The 27,677-nt window shown below is 36.5% G+C and overlaps 2 protein-coding genes across 3 annotated transcripts in view; one reads left to right on the top strand and one right to left on the bottom strand.

Annotated features, from left to right (window-relative positions):
* Window positions 1-1,692, bottom strand: part of med27 (mediator complex subunit 27) — a 61,185-nt gene extending 59,493 nt beyond the window's left edge. Inside the window, exons 1-2 of the mRNA XM_058785252.1 lie at window positions 1,464-1,692; window positions 968-1,112 (exon numbers count right to left, since the gene is read on the bottom strand). Of these exons, the coding sequence (XP_058641235.1) occupies window positions 968-1,112; window positions 1,464-1,666 (348 nt within the window). The 5' untranslated portion in view covers window positions 1,667-1,692. The remainder of the gene's footprint in view (window positions 1-967; window positions 1,113-1,463) is intronic.
* An 836-nt stretch (window positions 1,693-2,528) lies between these two features.
* Window positions 2,529-27,677, top strand: part of LOC131545721 (netrin-G2-like) — a 65,598-nt gene continuing 40,449 nt past the window's right edge. The window contains exons 1-3 of one of the 2 annotated variants that reach the window (XM_058784798.1): window positions 2,529-3,166; window positions 4,253-4,824; window positions 15,928-16,571. In XM_058784798.1, the coding sequence (XP_058640781.1) occupies window positions 4,588-4,824; window positions 15,928-16,571 (881 nt within the window). In that variant the 5' untranslated portion in view covers window positions 2,529-3,166; window positions 4,253-4,587. The remainder of the gene's footprint in view (window positions 3,167-4,252; window positions 4,825-15,927; window positions 16,572-27,677) is intronic. The other variant, XM_058784797.1, reaches the window with a different exon arrangement.

Genomic DNA, 27,677 nt, shown 5'->3' with positions numbered 1-27,677 from the left:
AGAAAAATTTATCATTTTGACACATACAATGTATTTTTGGCTATTGCTACAAATATACCCCAGCGACTTAAGACTGGTTTTGTGCTCCAGGGTCACATATTTTTATTTGGCAAGGATGCATCAAATTGATCGATAGTGAAGAATAGCAAAGACACAGTAGTCAACATTTGAAGTGGATCAAAAAAGTTCATCAAAGCTGTCCTAAGACAAGAATGCATTTTGGTTTTAGGTTTTAGGACAACTTTGATGAAAGGTTTTGATCCACTTCAAATGCTGACTAGTGTACTTATATTTCAAATAAATAAATTATTACTTCCTATTGATCAAAGAACACTGAAAAAAAGCATATCACGGCTTCCACAAAAATATAATACTGATAATAATAATAACAATAATAAATGTTTCTTGAGCAGCAAATTAGCATATTAGAATGATTTCTGAAGAATCATGTGACTCTAAAAACTGGAGTAATGAAAATTCAGCTTTGCCATCACAGGAATAAATTACATTTTCAAATATATTCAAATAGAAAGCAGTTATTTTAAAATGTAATATTATTTCACAATATTACTGGGGGTTTTTTTGGTTTTTTTTTTTCATTTTACTGTATTTTGATCAAATAAATGCAGCCCTGATGAGCATAAAGACACATCTTATTTAAACATTAAAAAGAAAATCTTACCAACCCACATTTAGAAAAATACATATAGGCCTACCTTTTTCAAGGCCTGGAAAAAAACATTTGAACATTGTTCAAGACTGTAGTTACCTTGGGCCACATTAAGGTGACCCTTTATTCCGTCATTCAGTATTAAACATATTTCTGGAGTGACATGTGGCTCAAGTCTGAATAGAACATTTACGACATTTGTCATTTAAAGTTCATTCCATTACCTTTGTATCTCCTGTGTGTGTTGCATATAAAGGCTATAATGCAAGGCGAATCAGCAAAATGCTGACAACTTACTTTATTGGACCATTTATAAGCCTGGAGCAGCTGGCTGTAGAGAGGTGTTTTGTCCTGAACAGGGTCTAAACTGAGCAGTCCACTGTTGTGTAAGGGGTGACTCTCTGACGGCCTGCCAACCAAAGTACTGAGACGCTCCAATTCACTGCAAAAACAAGAAACAAATATCAGGCTGGTACGGTTGATTTATTTATTTATTTACCACACACCAATGTCACATACATCTTTTTGATTATGGTTCCCAAAGACAGGCTAAAATCAAGATATTTTGATTTACAGAGCCATGATTAAAAAGATAGCATAATACATTAAAATCAAAATAAATTAATGTGGGAATTCAATAATCTGTCATAATCGCTTTTCATGCCGACAGCAGTGGGTAGTACCATGTTAACGTTACCATGGTTTATTACAATAACACTTGCATTTTGGCAGTGACTATGGTTACCGTTATAACATTTCACAGGGTTATTGAATGCTCAGACATTTAACTCACTTTAAATCGCGATTGACTGACTGTAAGTTATCTTGGAATTCAGTTATAAAGACTTTCTCCCGCCCTTCAAGGGTCTCCTTATTTTTCATCCCATCTTTAAGAGAATCGAACACCCTAGTGACACTCGATCGAAGAGCCTGGATGGCATTAATTGCTTGAGAAAACGCTTCTAAATTCACTCCAACATTCATAACGTCCGCCATGGCTGCTGCGTCCGCGAACACTGGCGCACGAGTGACGTCACCGGCGCTGAAGGGATGATGGGATTTGTAGTTTCTCACAGGGGCGCGATCGTTCAGTTTTGTTTTTGTCGTTTTTGGTGCCAATAGTTTAACACAAGCAAAATGGTTGATAGAAGCATGTTTTATTCTTGAATACAATTTTAATTATCAGAAAATGACGAAAGCTAAAAGTTTTGCAAAGTTGCAGTTTTGGAAAGTTTCTATCTCCTGTTTTATATTTACTCGACTGTAAGCAAAAACGCACCGTTTCTGTCATTGTTTCAATTTACACGGAAAGTAGGCTATGGCTGTGCACGGCATCGTGGTTGGGCGGCTACCATGATGAACGGCGGCATTAGACGACACAAACAGCATTATTTTAAATCTAGAGACTTTAGAGTAAACGTTTCGTTTAGGTTAAATGTGCAACCACGTTACCTGCAATGCGGTTGTCGTTTCAAACTATTTATTTATTTGTGTATTTGTTTGTAAAATGTATTGCTCACCTCGAAATTGCACGAATAAAAATAAATAGAAAATAACATGCTGACATGCTGATGATTAAACACCTAGTCTATTTTTTCCTGACCATTAATTAAAAAATAAAATAAAAAACAACTTGATGAATTAATTTATTCGGAGTTTTCTGCCCATTCCATTCATCAGAGTCTCCGCCAAAATGAAGCTTTCGGGATTTTTCTGTAATTTTATTAGCCTATGCGTTATTATTTATTCATTTATTTAGCCTATTTAGGCTATACAAGTTACCACAGTTTTACTGCAGCCTGTGGTATCTATGGTAGGCTATATTCCGTAAGGGTTTGACTTGGTTAACATATAGTAGCCTACGCTGTGAGAGGAGATTGGAAATCCTCAGCCTCTGATCTGTCTCTTTAAGCGGGGCGGACTGCCTCATCTGCTGCTGGGACGGTTCAGCTCTTCAAGCCCGTAGATAAACTTCTGCTCCACACTAGTTGGACTAGACAAGGCAGGCAGTTCGCAGTGGCCAAAAGTATTTTCATCGAGGTCTGCAAAAGACAAATGAAAGTCAGATATTGCGATGCGCAAACAGATAGGAACAGCAGAGTGAATGGAGCAGGTGCGCGGATGGAATAAGACAGGATGGGAATGGGAGGAGTAGTACTCTGAAGTCTGTCCTTGAGCTCACAGGACAGAGGCATCAATGAAGGCAGGGACAGGAACAGAAACTTTAAATGCATGTTTTTCAGGCAATACTTGATTCGCTTCGGAGCAGCCTGGATGTAGGGCATCTATCTGGAATGCTTTCCAACAAACTACGTGGCAGCCGAAGAAAGCACGAAGGAGAAAGCGTTTGCTGTGATCTACGGAGAGGAGTAACGTGTGCATGTGTTTCTCATCCATCTCAAGTGATATGGCAGGGAACTGACTGAGAGAGAGAGAGAGTTTATACAGAAGAAATTCATCTGGGAACAGTAAAAGGTGCTGATCTCTGGAACCAAGGTAAGGTTACTCAAGTGCGTTACTTAGGCTATTTAGTCTAAGTATTTTGGTCATTGAATAATAAGCGCTCAGAACATTGGCAGCATTTCAGAAGATGCTCTTTGATGAATTCACGTAACTTTAGCTAAAGAGAAATAGGTTATAGTCTATTCAAATTCACGGATGTTTTTGGGAAAGTGCTTTTAACTAAACTTGTTTGCTCAGTTTTCTAACAATTAATTTGCTCATTTATTTAGTTATTCATTTGCATTTCTAATCGCCGTTTTGTTTTTAGATAAACACTATACAATTGCGTAATATTTTGCGCGCATTTCATGTTACGTCATAACAGAATTTATTTATTCGCATTATTTTGAAGCGTGTCCCTTTCGGATGACCTACTTAAGCATATACATTTTTAAGTATACAAAAAAGATTTCCATTGCGAAGTCGAAAAGTAAAAGTTTATAATGCACTTGGAGAAAGTGGCAGGTTTTCGAAGCACTGCGTTAAAAGTTCGCTACATTATTACAAAAAGAATTAATACACTTGAGGTGGAAAAACTGGCAGAATTTTGTCGTAAAATACAGTGACGGTGTTTTAATCATAATGGCGTCTGTTTACGTTACATTTCCTAACTGTATAGCCTACATAATATAATGGTAATTGACCAACCAAGCAGGGCTTTGTTTGTTTCTGTAAAATGTGCTGATAAAAACACAGCTGCACAATATAATACCACATGGTGACTTTAAAAGTAATCGTAACCTAGGCTATATCTCAAGCAACTGTGAAAACTTAAAACAAGGCACATTATTACTCACACAACAAACACCATCAGAGCAGCATGAAAAAAAATGCAATAAACCTTAAATAACATAACATTTCATTTAAAACATAAGACATTCCATACTTTATAATAAAATCCACCATTTTGACAAAATATTATTTTTAACGTACACATTATGCCTTGCTAAATGTACATTTTCTTCATAAACCATAATGCAATTGCATGCATTGTCTTTTAAAATATATTTTACTGTATGTTAGGTAACTGTGTGGAATATATGTTACTTATTTCCATTTGTTTTTTTCCCCATTTCCTAGGAAACCCATCAGAAATGAAACAGCTATTCTCATCACAGATGAATCTTAGACTGGACTCTGACACCAGGCATCTTCTCATTGTGCAAGAACCACTGAATGTGACATTCATCCCTGGGCTTGAAGTCAGTTTCCACGTATAGAAATTGAACATTGAATTTTCAAGATGTCACAACAGATCTAAAAATTACACCTCAGTGGGAACACATTTTACCTTAACTCACACACAGGACCAGACTCTGCCCTTTTGGCACCATGATGGATATTAGAAATTTCACAATCTAAATAATTTCCATGCTGATACACCTAATAGCTGTGGCGCCCCTTGCCTTTCTCTCATGCCCATGGACCCATCCAGTGCCATGCTCTCACAGGCGCTCCTGCTCTTACAGTGCATTATTCTGACTCTCGGCCAGTACGATATCTGTAAGTCGCTGGTCAGCACAGACGATGGACCAACATGGGAATATTATGCTTGCCAGCCCAAACCCATGTCCATGAAGGAGTACATGCAGATTCGAGTGGAGCCTCCCGATATCACATGTGGGAATCCACCGGAGAGGTTCTGCACTCTGGTGAGTTTGGACTGGATCGCTTTTGGCTCTGCTGCTTTGTCAGTTACATCTGTTCCACTGGAACAGCTTGTGTTTCCATGCAAATATAGTTTGCAATCATGTTTATTTATGATATTGCAAGTTTGATGGATTTTCGGAACCTCAGAAGCTTCATAGCAAATTCATCACATTTATGCCTTTAACACTGTGTGATTGTTATTATTATTGTGAATTTAGATGTGAGTCAGTGTATCAAAATCTTTTAAAGGGACAGAAACGAACCCAAAAATGAAAATTTTATTTATTCACTCTCATAAACCTCAAACCTGTATGACTTTCTTTCTTCCGTGGAACACAAAAGAAGATATTTGGAAGAATGTTGGTAACCAAACAGTTTTGGTTCGCATTCACTTCCTTTGTATGGTTAAAAAATATGTATCTCTATGACTTTCTTTTTTCTGTTGAACACAGTTTTTAAAAATGTTGGTAACCAAATAGTTTCGGTTCCCATTTGCTTCCTTTATACAGTCAAAAAGTATAACGGAAGTGAATGGGAAGATATTTATTTTGTTTTCCACAGAAGAAAAATTCATACAGGTTTGAATGATATTAAAATGATTATGATGACAAAATTTCACTTTTGGGCATACTGTCCCTTTAAAAAGACGAATAATAGGATAAAAATAGTTAGAGTGTGTTTATTTTTGGTAGGAGAGGATAAAAGAAAGCCTAGAGATCTAATATTACAGTAAGATCTGACACAAGAATGCTAAAAAGTCTCCAAGTAACCCTGATATGTCTACACACAGATTATGCAGTAATCTGCAACATGTGGCCATTAACAATGTGTTTACTCAGAGAGTCAACACAGCCCGAGTCGATGTGTAAATTTGCCCACACAGCTGTTATTCAGTGTAGTTTCCCTCCACGCACGAGACAGCAGCCACGGCAGGATTATCTGTGTAAATCAACTCAGGTTTAGCACCGAGCGTGAGGGCGCAAACAATCTACGACTTTCCAGGACACATCTGGTGACCGATCGACACCACATTCGGGATACTCCGCGACATACTTGGGAAGAGAGATTAGGGCAATCACAAGCATAAAAATATTATCCATTCTATACCATCGGTGTTTAGAGGGGTGAACTTTAGGCCCTCTGTCAGGTTGGTGAGGTATGAGTGTAGCCAAAGTTAATCTCCATCAGAGATGCTTTGGGAATTTAGCCAGAGCTTGATTGCACAATAATCGGATAGAGGATTTGTCCAGCTGGACTGACACTACGCATGAGGCTGGAGACGGAGCGCTGCCTCTGACGGGGTGCTAATTCACACATTTAGACTGTGTGGATAAAAGACAGGATGCCGTGGAGGGGGCGGAACAGACATTGCTCATTCAATGACATCATTCTCTCAGCATATACCGAGCATGTGCGTAGCTGGACTGTGAACAGAGTCTGAATTCAGTCACCAAAATCGTTTTTTTCAAGAGGCAAATGTACTACAAAGGCATAGTGATTCAAGAGTGATGGATTTAGTTGTCAAGAGTAAAAAGTAGGAGTTCATGACTTTCAGATTCAGCGTGAAAGAAAGGATACAGTTCTTTGAAGCTTGCAGTTCTTTTGCTGTAACCTGCAGGAAGGCTATAAAAATGTCACAGACCACAAATGGTGGTTAACCGTTATGGGTCGCCCTGTTACCGGGATCTTTTCAGCTTGAGATATACCTGTCCCTCGATCTTTCAGATTGGGTCTAAGGCCATTGCTGGGGTTTTCTATGCGATTTAGGGCTGAATCTGAACAGATTTTTAAGCACTAGGCATCATATACACCCACTTTGTAAACAGTTACAGAGGAAAAACTGGGTATCATTCTCTAAACGAATAACGATCACACACTACCAGACTTTCAAGTCCTTGAGATGAAAACAATATAGGCATCTTTACACAGATAAGTTAAGGCTACTCTGTGCCAGCTCAAAATTCAGTGTAAAGATACAATGACACATTAAAGCCAGACTTAGGGTGTATTCACACCTGTCTTGTTTGGTTCGACTGAATCGAACTCAAGTTCATTTCCCCTCTTGGTGTGGATCTTTTGGGCAGGTGTGAATACAGAAATCACACTCGGGTGCGCACCAAACAACCGTACTGAGACCCAGCTGAAGAGGTGGTCTCGGTCCGCTTCCAAACGAAAAACTCTGGTATGGTTGAATGAATGAACCAATGAATCGATGACCTTAAGCACACATGTGGTTTTGTTTACAATTTCTGGTTCACTTGCAAAAAGGGCAGTGTGAAAGCGAACCGCACCAAAAAATAAAAATAAAAATCAACATTGTATTTGGTCCAGACCAAAGCAAGTGAACTAGCGGACTTTCCTGGTGTGAATACACCCTTAATTAAACCTACTCTGATCCACCCCAGTCCCTAGTATCAAGGCATACAGTTGCAATTCATGCATAAATACATTTATGCCACCTTTGAGCAGTATTAAACAGATACTTAAATGCCACTTCAGAATCATTTTCTTGCCACATTTGCAGTGTAAATTTGGCATTTGTGTTCAAATCTCAAATCTGCAGACTGGCTCTGATTTTTGGCAACTATAGCGTAAACTTGTCGAGATTATAAATCAGGGCAAAACTTCGGGCAAAAATTTTGTATTTTTGTGCATTTCTACCATTAACCAAAGCAAATGCTAAACAAATTGCTAAAATTAAAAGAGCACTTTTCACAAAATATTTACTCAGAATTTAGTACAATTCAAATCAAATTTCAATGACCAGAAAATGTATAAAAATCTGCCAGGATAATCTCAAAACATCGATAATACATGCAGATGACACACAAATGATTCTTTACAATATAATATAATACAATTTTGAAAATATGAAAGCACATTGTATTATATAATAGCATAATAATATAATATAATAGCATGATATAAAGTATACAAGACATAATATAATATTAAATTAAAATCAAATTACAAATAGTAAGAATTTGGACACCAAATAGACTGGAGTAATGATGCTGAAATTTCAGATTTGCATCACAGGAATAAATTACATTTTAAAATATATTAAAACAGAAAACTAAACTGTAAAAAATATTTTATATCATTACTGTTTTTACAGATTTTTGGATAAACATTTTTTTAGCCTTGGTGAGCATAATTATTTCCAAAAAAAAAACCTTACCAACCCTAAACATTTAAATGGTATTCTAATCTATTATAAATATAATGATATATATATCTGTTTTTTTTTTCTGTTTTTTTTTCAGAAAATGTACAATATTCACTGACATAATTCCTTGGTGAAAAACATTGACTCTTTTGAAATAAACATTCAGAGCACACAGCTACACTAGCTATTCACTGTCAATTATTTACCAAAAATCACAATTGGCCACAATTCCTGCAAGTTTCCTGTTTTTTCTATATTGCACCACATGAAACTTTCTGTCCTCATCTGCTATTCATACAATAACCTGACACAAGGGCGTGTATTTCGTGCATACTGATTACGGAATATTTTTCCATGTCGACCTGAGACGGCTTACTGAGCAGAAGAAACTAGAGATGAGTTTTAGGAGAAGGGTGTAGTCATGTCCTTCCCTGTCAGCACTTTCTTCTCAGATCGATAAAAGCTGACTGTTCATCCACTGATCAGCCTGCTCTGCATTCAGATGTTGAGCGAGAGGGAGGGAGGCATGATGGGCCAGGCACTTTAAACTGAGGAGACCTTCTGGCATTCACAAGATCAAACTTGCTCCATGTGAGAATAGCTCCCTGTGCCTGCAGTCACAGTGTGTTTTAAAGCAGCAGTGTTAAAGAGAAGTGATCCACGTTTGTTTACAGATACAACTCCGGAGATTTAATAGCATGAGACGTCCTTGACAGGAAGCCTGTGACTCTCAGCAGTTGTAGGTGAATCGTTTATTGCTACTGTAATACTTTCGAAGCAATGGAGGCTACATGGAAAGATGATAGCACACAATATTATATAATAGCATGTAATAAAAAAATACAAGACCTCATACAGGCCTATACAAAAAAGAAAAGAAAAGTCGCTCTAGATTATTTATTCTTATTTTTTCTATATATATATATATATATATATATATAGGCCTAACCAGACTTCTTGTGTATTTTAGTTCATTCTATTATGTAACATATATATTATATATTGTGAGCTGTCATTTCTCCATGTAACCTATGTATAAAATTAAACGTACAAATATAAAATACAAAAAAGAAAAAAAGTTCTTGTTACACAGATATGAATTGACAGATTTTGTTTTTCTGTTTGTTTTTATATTTTTGTATATAGGCAGCAATGGTGAATAATATGAATAATAGAAAAAAATGCATAATAATATATAACATAATTAACTAAAATATACAATACATGTACTAAAAAACTATATATACATACACATAGACAGTGTGTATATATTACGCATTACATATGCATTACAGATATGCATTGACATATACAATTAAATATGTGGGCAGGCCTATTAAAAAAAAACACTAGCAATTTTGCCAAAATATATCAAACATGCAGAAACAAAAGTAACATCATGTGAATGAGTTTTGAATTCTACTGATTTATTTTCTGCATAATTTTGCAGACGCTATTTTGTTCCTAGGGCACATTTAGGTACAAGCACAACAGGTTTATTTTAATTTAACGAGGCACACAAAGCATATATTTGATATAGTGAGTCTGGCACTCTGTTAAGCCTGTTGAACTGTGTTTACAATCACCATTCTTTTTTTTCTTCACATTGAAAGCGAGTTAATTGATCCACGTAAGCCCTCTAGATTTGGCAACTTCTCTTTCTTTGGAGAAGCTTTCCGGCTCATTAAAGATTTAGAGGAAATTTCAGTCACTCAGCGCCCACAGGAGATGCCGTTGCATTTTTACTCAGCGCCTTGCTTTTTTTCTTTCTTTCTCTTGCATGATGTTAGCTACCGCTGGAAGCTCTGGTTGTATGTAGCGCTAGCTAATGAGGGAGAGAGAGAGAGTATAAAGGATGGGGAGGGAGGAAGGATCTCAGCTTAGCTAAGCAGAAAGATGACCCATTGCTGTATACAGCACATATCTGAACATAGACCGAGATTCAAAGCCTCCATTGTGTATCATCCTCCTCACACATACTATTTGAATGAAATCATTCTCTTTAGAAGTACAGCCATATGAGGAGTAATCCTATTGGCCCGTTTTAGCAACACATTAACAGCCAGGACTAAATATAGCAGGTAGAGTAACTGCACACTCTCGCAATGCACCATGGGAAAACCGAAACATTTGGTCCAGATTTTTTCTCTAGCTGCGTTTGGAAAACATCACTCCTACAGTTAGACAATGAATTGTCTGTTTGTCACAGAAAAATCCTTGTAGCTGCTTAGTTTTTGCCATTTCTCATGAATTTTCCATGAATCCAAAGCGCATCCTCCCCCATCCTGTACTCCCAAAGGGGGTCGAGTTTGTCCCCATGTGTCCACATGCAATAATCCCCCATCTGCCTGTTTTCATGCCGCCTCAGGTCTTGGGGATTCTTCAAATCTTCATGTAGTAATTTGCATTCCTCATATTGCATTCTTTAGTTGTTTCAAAAACAGCACGCTCATTCTTGGCCCTGTCCTTTTTGACTGCATCAAAAAAAAAACATAATTTCTCCAGATTAAAATATATAATCACATATAATCAGTAATCACAATTCAAAGAAACTTTTTGGCACAGACTAAAATATGGCTCATTTGGTTGATGTCAATGCAGTTTCTCTCAAAGCGGCTTTAAAGGTGGTTCACGTAAACGGCAGTACTGTATGTTATGAAAGCATTCTGACTTGCATAAGCAAACCGTTATTGATCAGGTATAATTCGCATCTTTGCACATGCTCAGTCATACTTATCGACTGTAATGCATTTCTCAAAGCTGTCTGTCTCTGAATAAATTGCCTTCTGCAAGCAGCTCGCTTTCACTTGCAATGTGTTCCGCTGAAGACAGATGACAGGAGTGCCATTCTGTGTGTGTAGTTTTGATGGTAAATCCATACGGACAAATACTTCAAACACAGTCAAACTGGCATATGACATTTTTTTATTTTGTGGATAATAATGCATAGATATTTTAATGAGTACTATACTGAAAAAGTCCTTTAGTTTCATAAATCTGGTCATTTTGTTTTACGTCTTGCAATTCTTGCTATTTTTCTTTCAGAATTGTAAATTTATATCTCACAACTGCAAGTTATAAAATTGCAATTGGGAGTTTACATCTCACATTTCTGACTTTTATTTCTCACAATTTTGAGTCATAAAATAGTAACTGTGATCTTGCCATTTCGATTTTTTCCCTCAGAATTGTGAATTATAAATTTTGACTTTTTTTCAGAATTGTTCCTTCGCAGGGAGTTTGATTGACAGGATATCTGACCAATCATAACGTAGAATCTGCCATTTCTGTTTGACAAACAAACCAGACAGGAGAATATATTAATGTCAGTGGACTTGAACTTGCAAAATGGTGTGCTTCAACATCTTTCCACGGTTGAAACAAAATACCTTTTGATGTTCATTCATGTTAATTTCGTGCTATTAGTATTAGTTATTTCATGCTATTAGCTATTAACTGGTAAAGAGGAAGAGATGATCGGTTCATGTGCCACTTGGACTGAGGCGCTACAGTGATCTGTCACGACACATTAAAAAGCCACAAAATGATATTTATTGTCTGAATTTCTTTAAAAAATTACAAAAATTGAAAGCTGAGACTTCGTTTTATAGCAAAAGTAACCTGCTCTGTCTTGTCTGTTGGTGCGTTGTCAGCTATCTCTTTGCTCCGCAATGTATTTTTCATGAACATGATGTGTGGTGTGAGAGAGGCAATCGCTTGTAGGACAACAGTAACGAAGGGGGACGGGTCTTTGCAAAGGTTTAATTGCAAGTTTATATTTCTTAAGTGCGAGTTATAAGCTTGCAATTACAAGTTTACATTTTGAAATAATGATTTTGCAAGTTTATATTTCTCAATTACAAGTTATAAACGCGCAATTACAAGTTTGCATCTTAAAATACAGATTTTTTCCCCTCAGAATTGCAAGTGATAAACTCATAGTTGTGAGTTAACATCTCATAATTCAGACTTTTCAGAATTGTGAGGAAAAAAGTCAGAATTCTGATCAAATAACTGGAAATGGCTCGCAATAACCTTTTTTATTTTTTTATTCCGTGGCAGAAATAAACTTCCATGATGTTAAATTATAAATGGCTCTCAGCTCATTTTGCCTGTTGTGCTCCTCTCTTCCCCCTCTAGTTCTCTCTTTTTATATGCTTGCGCAGATGTTTAGGGGTCTTTGTGCTGTTCATGATGAGCATGGAGTTGGGGTACTGGAAAGGGGATTCACTGAGTTCGGTCTGGATCTAGATGTGTGACAGAGACACATCTCTATGTTCATGACTCTTCCCATGGGCCCATGCATGCCTGGGTGAAAGGAGGACTGAGAATATTCTGGCAGCACTGAAATAATTTCTACCACCTAGAAATCAAACTCTCATTCAGTGATCAAACCAAGCATAAAAACAGTCTGAAAACACATCTGAAATGCATTTGAAAAGCCCTCCAAATCCATTAAACTTCAGAAACATTACTAAGTTGACTAAATAGGCTAAAAATGGTTTGATAATATATTTGCATATTAAAGCCCTGTTCTGGCACTCTCTGGGACAGTTGAAACTCTTGTGCAAGTCACTTTCTGGCTGGTATAATTAGGCGACTGTATCCCTCTGAAGCTGTTCAGCGCCAGCTGTTATATGACTGGATGTCCAGAGGGAGCTGCCTTCATTGTAATTAACTCACGCCGCAGAAAAAAGAGGGCCACTTCTCCAGGTACAAGACTAGCGGTCGGTCCGGACTCCACGAGTGTAGTACCTGCTCTTCACAGCTTGTTAACCGTGGTCAGAACATTTCATACTACCACAGTGACTGCTCTTATGAAACATTGCAACATTTTCTATCCGAGCCCCATTTTTGTTAACAAAATCTCCTGATTCATCTTGTTTATTTTAAGAACACACATCCATCTTTCTTTCTCGGTCAGCCCCTATAAACAGATCCTCAGTGCAATGTGGATTCTCCCAGGCAAGGTTGAAGTATATATTAAACGTGCAATACCAACAGACTTATATACAGACAGGGCAGGAATTCCCATTGAAAGGTGTGTGATGCTAATGACGAAGGTCAGACTCAGCGGAAGTCAAATGCTAATGTTATCAGATTCTGTGACAATTGTAGCGTCTGCATTAGCAACATTCAGGCTAAATAGTTTGCTGTGGTTCCTAAGCTGACATGGGGTCGGTGAAGTCACATTAGGTAAAGATCCAAGTAGTGACACAGGAATCACAGGATTCTGGAAAAACTTCACTGCTGTTCCAGGATGCTGGTTCTTGTGCTTCATAGTCTGTCCTCAAAAAAACACAGCATATTACAGTCTTTGTTTATTGTTTTTTTTTAGAACATATTTAAACTTCAAAAGTATTTGAGCCAAATATTTAAACATTTTAATTAAATATTGAATAAATAATTAAATATTATTGATATTATAAAATATTATTTAATTGATTAATTAAAAACTAAATGTTAGTAAAGCTCATAGCAACCAATTTACAAATATATAAATATATGTTTCTGTGTCTATACACAGAGTTTTGCGCTCAAGTTCACAGAGACAGAGACGGCAAAAAGCGCATCCTGTTTGCTTTCATTATTTTACAAAAGCACAACGTTTCGTTGTTATACTGTGTGCACACAAATAAACATAGAGTCTTTACAGATTCGAAAGATGTATTACTCTTATCCGTATGAGCAAAAATGACAGAGTATTTTAAGTGCAAGTGAACGCCTCCATCTGTCCTGCAGTGAGCGCTATTACTGTTCAGTTTCCACACTCCGCACAGACACTTCAATAGCACACATTTTTCTAGGTTAACATTAGATTAAGCGGTCATGTAAAGTTGCTAATACGTACATCTTTCAGATGATAAGCCATATTTGAGGTCGATGAATGGCAGGCGAGCGTTTGGATGTCCTGCCCGATGTACTGTATTACCACAAAGACCAGCTGTTAACGTTCTGTCTGTCACGGACTGCGTGAACTCACTACTACCTGTGGATATTTTTTCTGTGACTAAGTGACTAATAAAATTTTGGTTGACCAAGCCTCTTCTTTTTGACTAACGTTTAGTCGACTATTAGGGGGCAGCCCTATAAATTAGTAAAATTCACAACAATCTGTTTACTAAATTATTTCACAAACCGTTTAAAAAAATTAAAAATCAAAAATCAATTAAAAAAATACTGATGTAATAATGTTGAAATATGTCATAGCAAAAAATTTTAATATATGATATTTATAAATAAAAATACAAAACAAAAATATAAAGTGTACCCTTGTCCTCTAAATCCATTCATATGTATTCACAATTTGTTCTTTTTCTTAATAAATTGTGTAATTGTTCTGAACTGATCACAGGAATGATTAGTCATTGTCTCAAGTTCTGCTGTGAATTCTCCAGTGACATTAGCCAAAACAACCACACATGTCTACCGGAGGAGGCCAAAGCATCGTATTGTCTGTTTACTGACACCGGTTCCTGCTGCTAAGCAGTGGGCGAACTCTCTTAGAGCCACACTGCTCTTTAGACATGACGCCATTCCTGCGAGGATAGCCGAGGTTTAGTCTAAGAACCACCTGCCACAGCAGTTGGACTGGATTTGTTCGATACGGAGAAAGACGGCAGGATTGAGTCAGAGGGCTGAGTTAGGCTAAGGTACTCCCTGGTTACGGATCAAAGTGTTAAGGTACTCCAGATGGTTGGGACAGGTAGCTCAAATTATTTCTTAATGGAAGCTAATGGTCCATGAAGACACTTGGCCTGAGAAACATTCAAGTGTGCCGGCTATAAAACAATAACTATCCCTGGACATCGATCTGTCAGTTTTAGAGGCTGCAGTATGTGCTGAGACTTTTAACTCCTCAAATGTTTGTTGTGCGAGGTCTGTTGCTTACTTACAAGGGAATTAAGGGTTCAAGGGTGACCAGATGGCAATCTGTAGGCTAATCCGTACACCTGGTGTGTCAGTAGGGCAAAGGTTCAAACCCTGAAATTACAGTAGTGATGGGAACTTTGGAAACGGGTCACCTGTCTAGACAGATAGATATAAAACATGAACCAAAAGAAACTTCTTCAAAATAAATGAGACATACATTTTAATGCTTATTTTATATTATTTTCAAATTTATATACACTACCTTTCGGTCAATAAGAGTTTTTTTTTTAATGTTTTTGAAAGAAGTCTCTTATGCTCACCCAGACTGCATTTATTTGATCAAAAATTTTAATATGAATAGCTAAAGAAAAGCCTCTTTTTAAAAATGAATGAGATATACATTTTAATATGTTTGTTTATATATATATATATATATATATATATATATATATATATATATTATATATTTATATATGCTGCTTTTTGGTATAAGATTTTTTTATGATTTTGAAAAAAAGTCTTATGCTCACCAAGGCTGCATTTATTTGATCAAAAATATTATTACAAATTTAAAATAACTATTTTTTATTATCTTTTAAAATATAATGGTGGCAAAGCTGATGATCCTTTAGAAATCATTATAATATGCTGAATTGCTGCTCAAGAAACATTTTACAATTATCAGTGTTGAAAACAGTCGTGCTGATTAATATTTTGTGGAAACTGTGATGCATTTTTATGCAAGATTATTGAATAGAAAGTTTAAAAGAAGCATTTATTTTAAATAGAAATGGTTTGTAACATTATAAACATACTTACTGTCACTTTTGATGAATTTAATGCATCCTTATCAAATAAAAATATTAATTTCTTTGAAAAAAAAAAAAGCCTTACTGATCTCAAACTTTTGTACGGTAGTGTTTTGCTATAAAATCATAGAGCAAACCCTGTATGTTTTAATATTACATATATGTTTCTTTTTATTATTATTTCATTATCCTTACTTAATTTGGTACCACTCTTTATTTGACCTTTTATCTTGCTTCCTTCCTTTTGTCTGTAGGAAAACCCATATCTGTGTAGTGACGAATGTGATGCCTCCACCAAAGAACTCGCCCATCCTCCAGAGTTGATGCAAGATCGCGAGCGAACCGGACTTATCACGTACTGGCAGACTGTAACATGGAGTCGTTATCCTGAGCCTCTTCTGGCCAACATATCCTTATCCTGGAACAAAAGCCTGGAGTTAACAGATGACATCCAGATAACCTTTGAGTACGGGCGGCCCACAATAATGGTGCTGGACAAGTCCCTGAATTATGGACGAACCTGGCAGCCTTACCAGTACTACGCTGATGACTGCATGGACGCCTTCGGGATGTTGCCAAAGAGGGTGCAGGATCTGTCGGCCACGAACGTGACTAGAGTCATATGTACCGAGCAATACTCTCGCTGGGTCGGTTCCAAGAATGAGAAGAATGTGCGGTTCGAGGTCCGGGAACGCTTTGCCATATTTGCTGGGACAAAATTGCAAAACATGGACAACTTGTACACACGCATGGAGAGTATGAAAGGCCTCCGAGACTTTTTCACCTTCACAAACCTGCGGCTTCGACTGCTGAGACCGGCGCTCGGAGGAACATACGTACAAAGAGACAACCTGCTCAAGTACTTTTACGCCATCTCCAATATCGACATACCAGCAAGGTAATCATGCACAACACCATGTTTGTTACATTTTTCAGGCTTTTCTGTCATTTTATTGAGAGAAAAAGTAGAAAAATGATGAGAAAAGATGGAGAAAGGTATCAGAACACAGGAGAAAATCATATTTTAGGAGTTTAAGTTTGTTTAATCATAGTTCAAAGAAATAAATTTGACATCACACTAATATTCATGAGTAAAGCTGATCAGTTTTATTGTTTCTCACACTTTTCGGACATCTATTTGTCCAGCGCACATGCGCCAACCTGCAGCGTTCTGCTCTTCTGAACCGAAATCATTGGAAGTAGAGAACGAACCCAACCTTCCAGGGTGGTCGTTTCACATAACCTTATGAAATATGAATGCATCAAACCTTCATCTTGGTAGGACTGATAAATTTGGGTCTCATGAAGATACTCTGGAGTTGCAAGGCCTTGAAGATCTTCCACGCTGACTTGGCATTGAAACTTGGCAATGCTTTAGGTTTCATCAGATATCATTTTTTAACTGTTTTGATAAATATTGCATGCGTGCATGCATATCTTAATGCACATCAAAAAGGCATTCACTTTCGCCGATTTTAGTGCTGCTGGTCCTGGAATTTGTAGGTCAACTAATGCATGAATTAGAAAAAAAAACCTGTTAAAGTTCTAGCAATTAATACCAGATAGAGGATAAAATTTGTCACCTTGGCTCTTGAATATTAATTAGGTAACAATGTTCAACAAGTAGCCACAAAATCTAAGATTGCTTGCATGTTTGTTCAGTCAGTTGATCACCAATGCTAGATGCTTCTGTCAAGTTATGTGGACAAACATAACAGACCTCTAAAAACATTACAATTATTTCCCAAATAGTAGGAGGGCTATATAATGTTTTCTGTGCACCATATAAATCTACATAAGTGCATATTTTAATATCAGAAAACTTGTGAGCCCTGCTGATCCGTCTTTATAAATGTCCATAGAGAAGCATCTTGGCATATATCAAACTAGTTGTTCTATACATTAAAGTGATCAGTTGGCACGCACAGCTATGATAAAAATGTCCAGCAGTGAAGGGGGATCAATGCATGGCCCAAACCTCCGGTAATGCAAACCCTCAATCAATACTTATTCTGGTATGTCAGAGAGGAAATTGTTTTAACGGCGACAGGGATTGGGATGGGTTAAGTAGACAAATGGACAAGCAGAAAGCAGCCTATCAGAGTGCTGACTGATGTTCCAGTGTTTCACAATGAGAGGAGCGCTGGAGTGGAAATGTTAAGCTAATACCCAGCGGAAAATCGTCCTGGGATATTTTATTCATTCCACAATATTGGGATGCGTTTCAGCAGCATTTGAATAATAAAAATGGCACGGCCTCCCTGATGGCCTGCCCTGCGAATACTCGTCTAAATAGAGTCTGCGGGGTTGGTGGGTGTTGGGCACGATAATCAGATCAGACTCTACGACCGGTGACGCCTCCTGCATCACGGCCCATTTCCTCCATCATCAAGCATGCGCTAATAATCAGTGCTAATAGCCTATAATAAGATGGGCCAAGAATCCTTAATTGAGGAAGATGAAGTGTTACTTGTTTAAAGCAATTAAGGTACGCTCTTAATTTCCCTATTTACCTCTTTATTTTGTGGCTTGTTTGCCAGGAGATGTTACGTGCCTCAGATAATGATGTTTGCCTTTTCATCCGAAGTGCCAGCGATACTACTAACTCATATTCCTGCAGAACGCATCTAAAAATAGCCTGACTGAACAATGAAAACATATTCCTCAGTTATTTTCTTCCTGCTGCTTTGATGACATTCGTGAAAAATCTTCTTGATCAGCCCATTTGCCACTAAAATGTAATGTTTAGGAGGCATCGTGCTGTACGGCACGCCACGTGTCGGTGAACATAATGAGACCCAATCATTCTCCCTGTGAAGATTTTTATTTTTTTTCTGCAACGCTAATATGTGAAAAGATAAGGCTTGCGTTTTATCCTCACCTTTCTCCTCCCTGCTCCAGTTTGCTGCAATCTGACGTGAGAAACAAGACAGTAGAAAGAGTTCACAAATAGGCGTCCCAGTAGATGGACCGGATTTGGAAACGGTAGGAGAGCGGGAGGGTGGGCTTGTGTTCCATCAGACAAATATCCCAAAGACATTGCTTGAACCTTAATTAAACCTGGTAAGGGAGGAAATAAATAAATAAACACGATTCCCAGGGTTCATGTTAATTTATGCAAAGACTTGAGTTGATTGGATGCATCTCCTGTTCCCGTTCCCCCTTCCCTTTCCTACCGAATGCTCACTGAAACCCTTCCAATGTATCGAGATACTGCTTATCAAAGAAGCCATGGGATGGCTGCTGAATTTAGCAAAAGGGATTTTGGAGAAATAACGCTGTTTTATTAATATACACAGAACCTGATAGGCCATTACTAAAGATCAAGGTCGAACGGAAATAAAACGGGTCGGTGTAAGCCTATCAGAACTCGCATCTCAGAGATGTCCTTGGGCCTACGTTGGCAAAGAGACAGAGGCTACGGAGGGAAGGTGAGATGCAGGAAGCTCCAGAGGTGCCACGAGGACAACATCAGGATCATTTCGTCTTTATCACTCGTGTGTGGGCAGAAACTCTATCATGAAAGGACCACCATGAAGAGGTGTTTTGTAGAGAATCGAGAATCACTCAGAGATTGATTCACACCCACACTTGGATTGGGCCGTTGTGCTCTTGTATTAAATATAAGTGCTTGTGATTTCAATCATTTAATCACCAGGCCTGAAAACACCAAGACATAGTGATATATATGCATAGAAAAAAGTTGAAAAGTACATACCAGTCAAAAGTTTGAAGACACCTACTCGTTCTGTATTATTACCAGTGCCGGGGAATCTACTCTGACACTTCAGCTTCCCAACCTACTAACAAAAAGTAGCATTTATGGTAGCAATACTTGCATATAAAATAATACACATTATATAATCAATGATGTATACAGCAAGCAGTGACTCAAAAATAAGTATCTCATTCATTCACATAAAATATGGATTTGAGTGAAACTGTTTGTTTAAATGAACAATCTGAATGAAATGATTCACTAAAATTAACCATTAAGTGAGCAAATAGATAAGAGAGCCAGTTTAGGTGAGTGCTTTTGATTATTGCTCAAGTTATACTATTGTTGATAAGTTTGGGGTCAGTAAGATTTTTTAAATGAAATACTTTTATTCAGCTAGGATGCCTTAAATGGATCGAAAATGCTGCTTTTTAAAATTTTCTATTCACCAAAGAATCCTGAATCATGGTTTTCACAAAAATATTAAGCAGCACAATAAGCAAAAAATGAAATTATATGTATATACAGTGGTGGCCAAAATTATTGGAACACTAGTATTTTCACCAGCTAAAAAATTGTTTTAAGTCAGTTATTTCTATCTTTTGCTGTAGTGTGTCAGTAGGAAATATCAGTTTACATTTACAAACATTTGTTTTGCCATTAATTGTAATAATAATAAAACTATGTATAAGTGCACCTAGGGCAAAAGATGATTTAGATGCAAAAGATGGTCACACCAAATGTTAATTGATAAAGAAAATCTATTTATGACATTCTTTTTGACAGCGTCCTCATTTTACAGCATTTTTACACAAGTGCCTAAAACATTTTAACAGTACTGTAGCTTTGTAGGTAGGTTTCTTGAAGCATCTTGGAGACGTTGCCACAGTTCTTCTGGATTTAGTCTGTCTCAGTTTGTTTCTTCATGTCATTCCAGACATTGCATATACTTCACAATATTACTGTTTTACTGTACTTTTGATCAAATAAATTCCACCTTGGTGAGATAAGAGACATTAAAAATCTTTTTAAATGGTAGTGTATATCACTAAAAACAGTATTTGAATAGTATATGAAACTGTACACAAGTTTGCATACTAGTATGCTATTACAAACACAGCCATACAAGTGGCAACTTGCACTGACACTTTAGGGTTGATAAGCAGCACTCATCTGCGTTGATATTTAGTAGTCAGGGTCCCGTGGCAAGGGTCTGATGGGTAAAGTAAAGCAGCAGTCAGCTTTGGCCTCATGATCATGGTCAGACAGATTTGCTAGATGTGTCTGAGATCTGGGCAGGACCATTTATTCAGTCTGACCCTCATTGACCTCCTTCATCGGTCCCATTAGGAAAATGTCAGTCTGTCAGAAAGGTGTCCTCCAGAGGAAGGGAAATCTCTGGACATCAGATGGCTTCTCTTGATTCTCTATGCAATTGCTGTGCTCTCTGAGAGGCACCTGAGCCCTGAATCTAAGGTGTAAGACTGGCAGAGAGGGTGTGAGAGACATTGGCAGGCTTGTCAAAAGTGAACTTGGGCAATTTGGAACAGGACAGTTTGGGACAGATCAGACGACACCAGTCAGGTGCTGTCAGACTCATCTGTCTTTTCACTGAAACATTTGTTTCATTGAGGTTCTGAGGTCAAAATGTGCTGTGAGATAATATAAAAAACAGTGAACAACTCTGAAATACCCTCCGACCCTGCTGGATTGCCATATTAGTACAGTCCAGCTAGTTAGTGCTGGTTTGGCATTGGCACTACTAGCACAGTGCGTTTTTGTATGATGTAATTACTAGGTACAGAAATATACTATGATATTGAAATTTATGTTATTTACATATCATTCCAAAGTTCTTACAAAAATGCCATGGTATTACTGCTACAAAAAATGTTACTGTAGTTTGGTACACTAATGTCAGTGTGTGGTAATACCAAGTAATTTTGAAGTGGTGTTAATGTTAGTGAAATTCATATACCATTGTATTTGCAAGGTGATTCCACAAAACACCGTGTTCAAAAAAAGCTATTAAATCCAGGATGCATGTCCAAAAACATAGTAGTACCTTGGTACATTTTTGTAAGTAACTTACAAAATGTTACTGCGTTGTTATTATGGTACAGTAATGTCATTGAGTGGTAATACCATGGTACTTTGAAATATACCGTGGTACAGAAATTCATGTACTACTACAGTAAATGTCCAAAACCTCATTGGTAGGGTCCTTTATGTTTTAATAGTCACTATAGTATATTTGAATAAATTATGTGTTTATTTATTTATTTGTTGTATATAAGTTGTAAGCAGTGTTGGGGAGTAACTGGATATAACAGAGTTACGCAATGTAACTGTAGTCAGTTACAGTTACTGAGAAAAAAAAATGTTTGATTAAAAGAAGTTACATGTGAATGTTAACGATCACATCTGAATATTTTCATACACACCCAGATTTAATTGATTTCTTTCCCAAACTGCACTGATTGCTCTAAAATATGAGACTCCAATGTTTCAGGAGCTTAGGATGCAGAATACGACACATTTTATTTCTTATTTGGGTTTATGTTTATGCTTTTTTTTTGGCATTTTTATAGATGCCAGTGTTTCCCGTCATAGCTATGCAAAGATTTGATTTCAAAACAGTATATTAGCTATTAAACTATTTTATGTTGTGATTTTAAATCTGTATTTAACCTCAATCTCAAGGTAAAAAGAGGTGCTAAACTCTGATTTTGTTGTGGCTGTGCTTTAAAATTAAATCTATTATAATATTAATTCAAATGATGAAGATTTTGAAAGTCTGACAGCAATGAATTGTGAAAATTTACTAGCAATTACTAAATGCTAATTGTTTCTACATCATTTTTTTTTTTCCACTGTAGTAAATAGTACATTTATGAAAGTATCTCAGACTAGTATACCATGTTAATACCAAACTTATTTCAGTATAACATTTTTAAAAGTACCATAATGGTATCATGTACTGTATCATCACCTGTACTACTACCACAGTAGATTTTTCTAAGTGTAGCCATGCTACTTACCAGCAAAACCAGTCGGTGAGGCTGGTTAACCAGTGTGGTGATGCTGGTTATCTAGTTGAAAAAGCCGTACAGAGACACCAGCACACCAACATCCAGTGCTGGAAGCTAGATTTCAAAACAACATATGCTGATGACCAGCTATGGTGGTCTTTTCAGCAGGGAAATTTGCTTTTGTTTTACATTTTTCTGATTTTAATGTTACTCTGGATTTGTTTTAGGATGCCTTTTCATCATAAACCCTTAGATAATAACTTGTGGAGGAATTTCCCTCTGCTCCTTCACACAAAGCAATCCCGTTATGTAAGAATTGAGGAATATCTCTGAGTGCGTACGTGACGTGATTCTCTGAATGATTCTCTGCAGGCTGCTCTAACTGAGGCTCAAATGCATTGTGGTCACTTTGGAAAAACAAACAGCTGTGAAAAACCCAACAGTTGACGCAAGGCTCACAACACTAGCAAAAGTGAATTAGCTGAGCAGTCTGAATGGTTAGTACAGTCTGAATGAGAGCTCTTCTCTATGAAAACATCCCTACATCCCTTCACGGTGGTCAGAATCCATAAATCACAGAGAGCATCACATGTCCATGTTATCGGCATAGCTTTATTTGATACGTTACTTTGTTCAGCTGGGATCTGTCAGTATTCAGACGTGCTGACAGTTGCTTAGCGTCTACAGTGCCCTGTGCTGTGACTGACCTGACAGGCCATCGTATGCTGCCATCCCTGCCGAAAACACCAGCACATGTTTTTGGATGCTGTTATATTCCCATCTAGCTGCTTAATATCAACTTCCATAATGTCCATAATATGACATATTTCAAAGTGAAAATGAGGAACTTTGTTTTGTGAAAAGTAGATGTTACCTACCAGAATGGAGCCAGAACAAATCTTGAAAGAAATGGAGCAAGAAGAGCAAGTTAGTACATTTTGATAAAAGTTTCTTTTGTTTCTTTTTTTTTTTTTTGTCACACATAATGTAATATTCAAAACAAATATTTTACTAGATTAATAACGTCACAGTAATCTCTTATGTGCTCAGAAGGCTACATTTATTTGATCAAAAATACAGTAAAAACAGTTCAATATTACAAATATAAAATAAATTGTTTTCTATTTTAATGCATTTTAAAAATCAGTTTATTCCTTCGATGGCAGCCATTACTTCAGTTTTCAGAGTCACATGATCCTTCAAAAATCATTCTAATGTGCTGACTTGAGGAAAAAAACATTTCTTATTATCTTTTCATTCTTCTTCTTCTTCTTTCTTTTTTTTTTTTGGGGGAAACCATAATACCAGTTCTTTGATAAATAAAAAGTTCAAAAGAACAACATATATTTAAATATATTTTAAATGTCTTTAATGCAATTTAATGCATCCTTGATGAATAGAAGTATTAATTTAATTTAAAAAATTACAAAAATTTTGCGTTACATTCACATTGACTAAAATCATATGCCATTTCATTCAGAGTAAATTGGACTAAAATGAATGAATATGAAAAGACAAAATATTAATAATAACTACAATAACTACATTTCAAGGACATTTTTGTCAAAAAGACAAAAACTATGACTAAAACAATAAAACAAGCTATAAAAAATGAACACTGCTTGAAGGTTTCTTGAGGGCAGTCATGTAAGTAGGTTTGGGGGCAACAGATCCGTGTCAACAGATCAATGAAGCCTCTTTCAAAGCCGCTCGGACACGTCTGAAGAGTTAAGCACTGAGTTTCCTTTGGACAGGGCCTTGAGCGAGCTCTATGCTTCAGTGTGTGCTGCGTTTCAACTCGACCTGAAGTGCTGCATTTTAGTGCACGCTTGGTTTAATCTCACATTCTCTTTTTTCATCTTGTTTAGTGTGCATCTCTTGCCAGTCTGTCCCACAGCTGAAAAAAAGTTTTTCAAGTTTTCTGCAAGTTTTGAGCAATAGAGAGAGTATTAATACATTTTAAAATGAAGTCTGAGGGTTTACTTCTCTAAAATTACATTTATCAAATTTTAGTTTTTTTTAAAAGTTCCTGCTAGAGTGTTTTGGGTGGTTGCTAGAATATTGCTATGCAGTTACTAATATGTTTTGAGCTGTAGCTAGGCGGTTACCAGGGTGAATGCTAGGGTTTTTCAGCTTATTTTGTCATCTGCCGGGCAAAAATGATAAATCTATAGCACACCTGAAGCTGCATGGAGTGCACTGTAAGAATGTAAAAAATGTTTGTAATTTTAATAGTACGGTAACAACCTGTTAACTGGTTAATGGCAAGTTACCCTAGTAAATACAGTGAAAAACTGTAATAAAATCTAATGGGACATTATATATATATATATATATATATATATATATATATTTATATAATTTGAAGTGGATCAAAAAAGTGAATCAAAGTTGTCCTAAGACAAGAACGGGAATTGTTCAAAATGTGCTTCAAACTTCGAACTCATATTTTCCACAAAATAAGGTAAATACTAATATTATACATATATATTAGTATTTACCTTATTTTGTGGAAAATCTACGTAATTTTACACGTGGATTTCTTTCTCTACTTTCGTTTTTGCATTTGTCAGTGTATTATAAAACAATTTTAGTACCTTTTGCATATTAACATTATATAAATTTCAACAGTAAATTTAAGTTCAGTCCACAAAACCTAAAATGTTGCTAAAATATTTTTATGTTACATTTCTTGTAACCATAGCTGCCATATTGTACTGTAAAGTTTACAGATTTTTTTACGGTGTACAGTTATATACAAGTTTAATACTTAGCGTTAGGGGTTTGTTCAAATCCTTAAACTCTAAATGAAATTAAGCATGAAGGATTCAGTCAGCCTAAGTTGAGAAGAATATATATATATATATATATATATATATATAAAATATTGCTAAAATATTGTGTAACTTTTCATGGACAAAATTTCAAAAGCCGACTATTTATTATTTCACTTCCATTTAGACATCATTGGTGTATCTGACCATGATTTCCTCCACACTGCGTTGCGTGGGCACATGTGTGATCTGCAATTTCTGCTTTTGTCTGCAGTTGCTTTCATGTGATGTAATACTTGCCCTAGTTTTAGGTGAAGATTATGCTGGCGATACGTTGGTACAGTTAGAAGCAGAGAGGAGAATGTATTATAAATGCTCAGGTCTAGCAGAGCTGCTCTTACAGTATTCCCACAGGAGCTCCTTGAGTTTGCTTCTAAAAAGCTGAACACCATCAGCGCTGACCATCAAAGATGAGTCCTTGGCCTGAGTTACTCTTCTGTTAAGGTTACATTAGCGAAGCGGCCAGGGGCGCAAACTCAGGCTTGCTTCCTCTCTCCCCGCATGCTCACTGCTGTAACATATGCGAAGATATATTATTAAACACACACCGAGTAAGAGTGAAAGAAAACATACTGTGGGTTATTGGCAGTGTGGAAAATCAGATGGCATGGTCTCCAAAGCCCCTGCGGTCTTTCTGTCTTTGTTAGCCGCACTCACGATCGTTCAAGTATCTAAAACCCCAATTAATCTTTGAAACATATAAAACAGATGTACAGAAACAGCAGTTTAAGAAATATTGACGATGACACCAAATTACCCTTAAAACTGAAGTGTGTAATTCTTTCTCCTGTTCCATCCACTTTACAGAACGTTGGGCTCTCTATTGCCATCTGTGATTAGAACATAAAATTGCAAGTTGCTTATGGATCCAAAACAGCCACCTGAATGAGTTTGGGGCGGGACTATTGGTTGTCCAAACAATGGAGTGTTCAGGAAACCTGTTTGGAAAACATCATTTGATGAATATCTGCAATGTGAAGTGCACCAAGCCACAATCTGTAATGAGCCTAATTTACATTAAAAGGTTGCACTGAACATAATTGCAATAATTTGATAACTTTCTGTTCATTGATGCTATACTAAAACATGATTTTCTTACGTAGTATTTTTATCATTTTCCAATACAAATATCTAAGCATTCTTGAATCAAATACTTGAGAAGAAAAATTATGTAACATCTTGTTTTCTGAAAAAAGTATCAAAATTAAGTGAGTTGAAGCACAAAACTAACTAAATAAATAGTTGCAAGTGCGGTAAAATATAAATAAACTAGGTACTATTTTTCTAATCCCACTGGCAGATTTATTTGCTTGTATTAAGCTTAAACTTTTTTCAGAAAATGAAACATAATATCTTATGTCATTTTGCTTGTCAAACAAATGTATCTTCATTTTAAAATGTTTAGATATTAATATTGCAAAACAAGACAAAAATACTGAGGAAGTAAATCATTTTTGCAGTGTACTGCAGAAATTACTCACTTTGTCTTTAATCAATTCTGAATTCTACAGTGATTGTTGCTGAGATTCCTACAATCCCAGGTGGTGAGAAGTTTGAAATTTAATAGTGCAAAGTGCAATTTCATAGCCAAGGCAAGATTTGTGAAATGAAAATACAATATGGTGATGCATTTTGCATCAAAGCTATAGAAGAAAGCTTTGAGATAAATTTGATATTTTTTTCACCCAACCTACTGACATCTTCTCCATCTGACAATCAAAAATAACCTTCAAAGCCAGCATCCAAACGCACTGAATGTGAGAGCTGAATCAAGCCAGAGCTAAACCCAACTGGAGGAATCAACCAATATACTTTTTCATCCTAGTTTGTGGCCGAATACTTGTCTGTTTACATATGCATTGATCTAGCTAACCAGAGTCTGTTTTCATCTATCTCTGCACTCAGAAGTGGGTATTATATGACTAATGATGCACTCTCGTGGCTGTGTATGATTGAATTAACCCATGCCTTTTACCCTGAGCCCAGCCATAATTTTTTATGATGGATGAAAATCGAAAAAACCCTCAAAAGCCCCCCACCCCACCCTACAAGATTCAGAATACGTCTAATACAATTAACTATTAACAGAGCAAGAACAAAACTAGACTCTTCGATTTTGTCTGCTGTAAAAAAACAAACAAAAAAAAAAACTCCAATTAGCAATGTCAGTCCATTTAAAATAATGATTAACATTTTTTCATTATTAGCATGATATTAGCATTCAAGTTGCAAAAAGGAAAATTAATAGGCATGTACTTGTTTGACAATTAAATGTATGGAAATTATCTCTACTCATCTTAATCATACAAAACAACACAGATTCTATATTTCTCAAACTACATCTAAACAAACAGCAAATGCAAACATGAAACTCAATGCAAATGTGCAATTACTGAATAATACACAATTTACTTGTGTAA

Source organism: Onychostoma macrolepis, chromosome 08 (assembly GCF_012432095.1).
Source record: "Onychostoma macrolepis isolate SWU-2019 chromosome 08, ASM1243209v1, whole genome shotgun sequence".
Classification (NCBI taxonomy): domain Eukaryota; kingdom Metazoa; phylum Chordata; class Actinopteri; order Cypriniformes; family Cyprinidae; genus Onychostoma; species Onychostoma macrolepis.
Note: the sequence above shows the minus strand (reverse complement) of the source record. Positions and strands in the feature narration are given on the sequence as shown.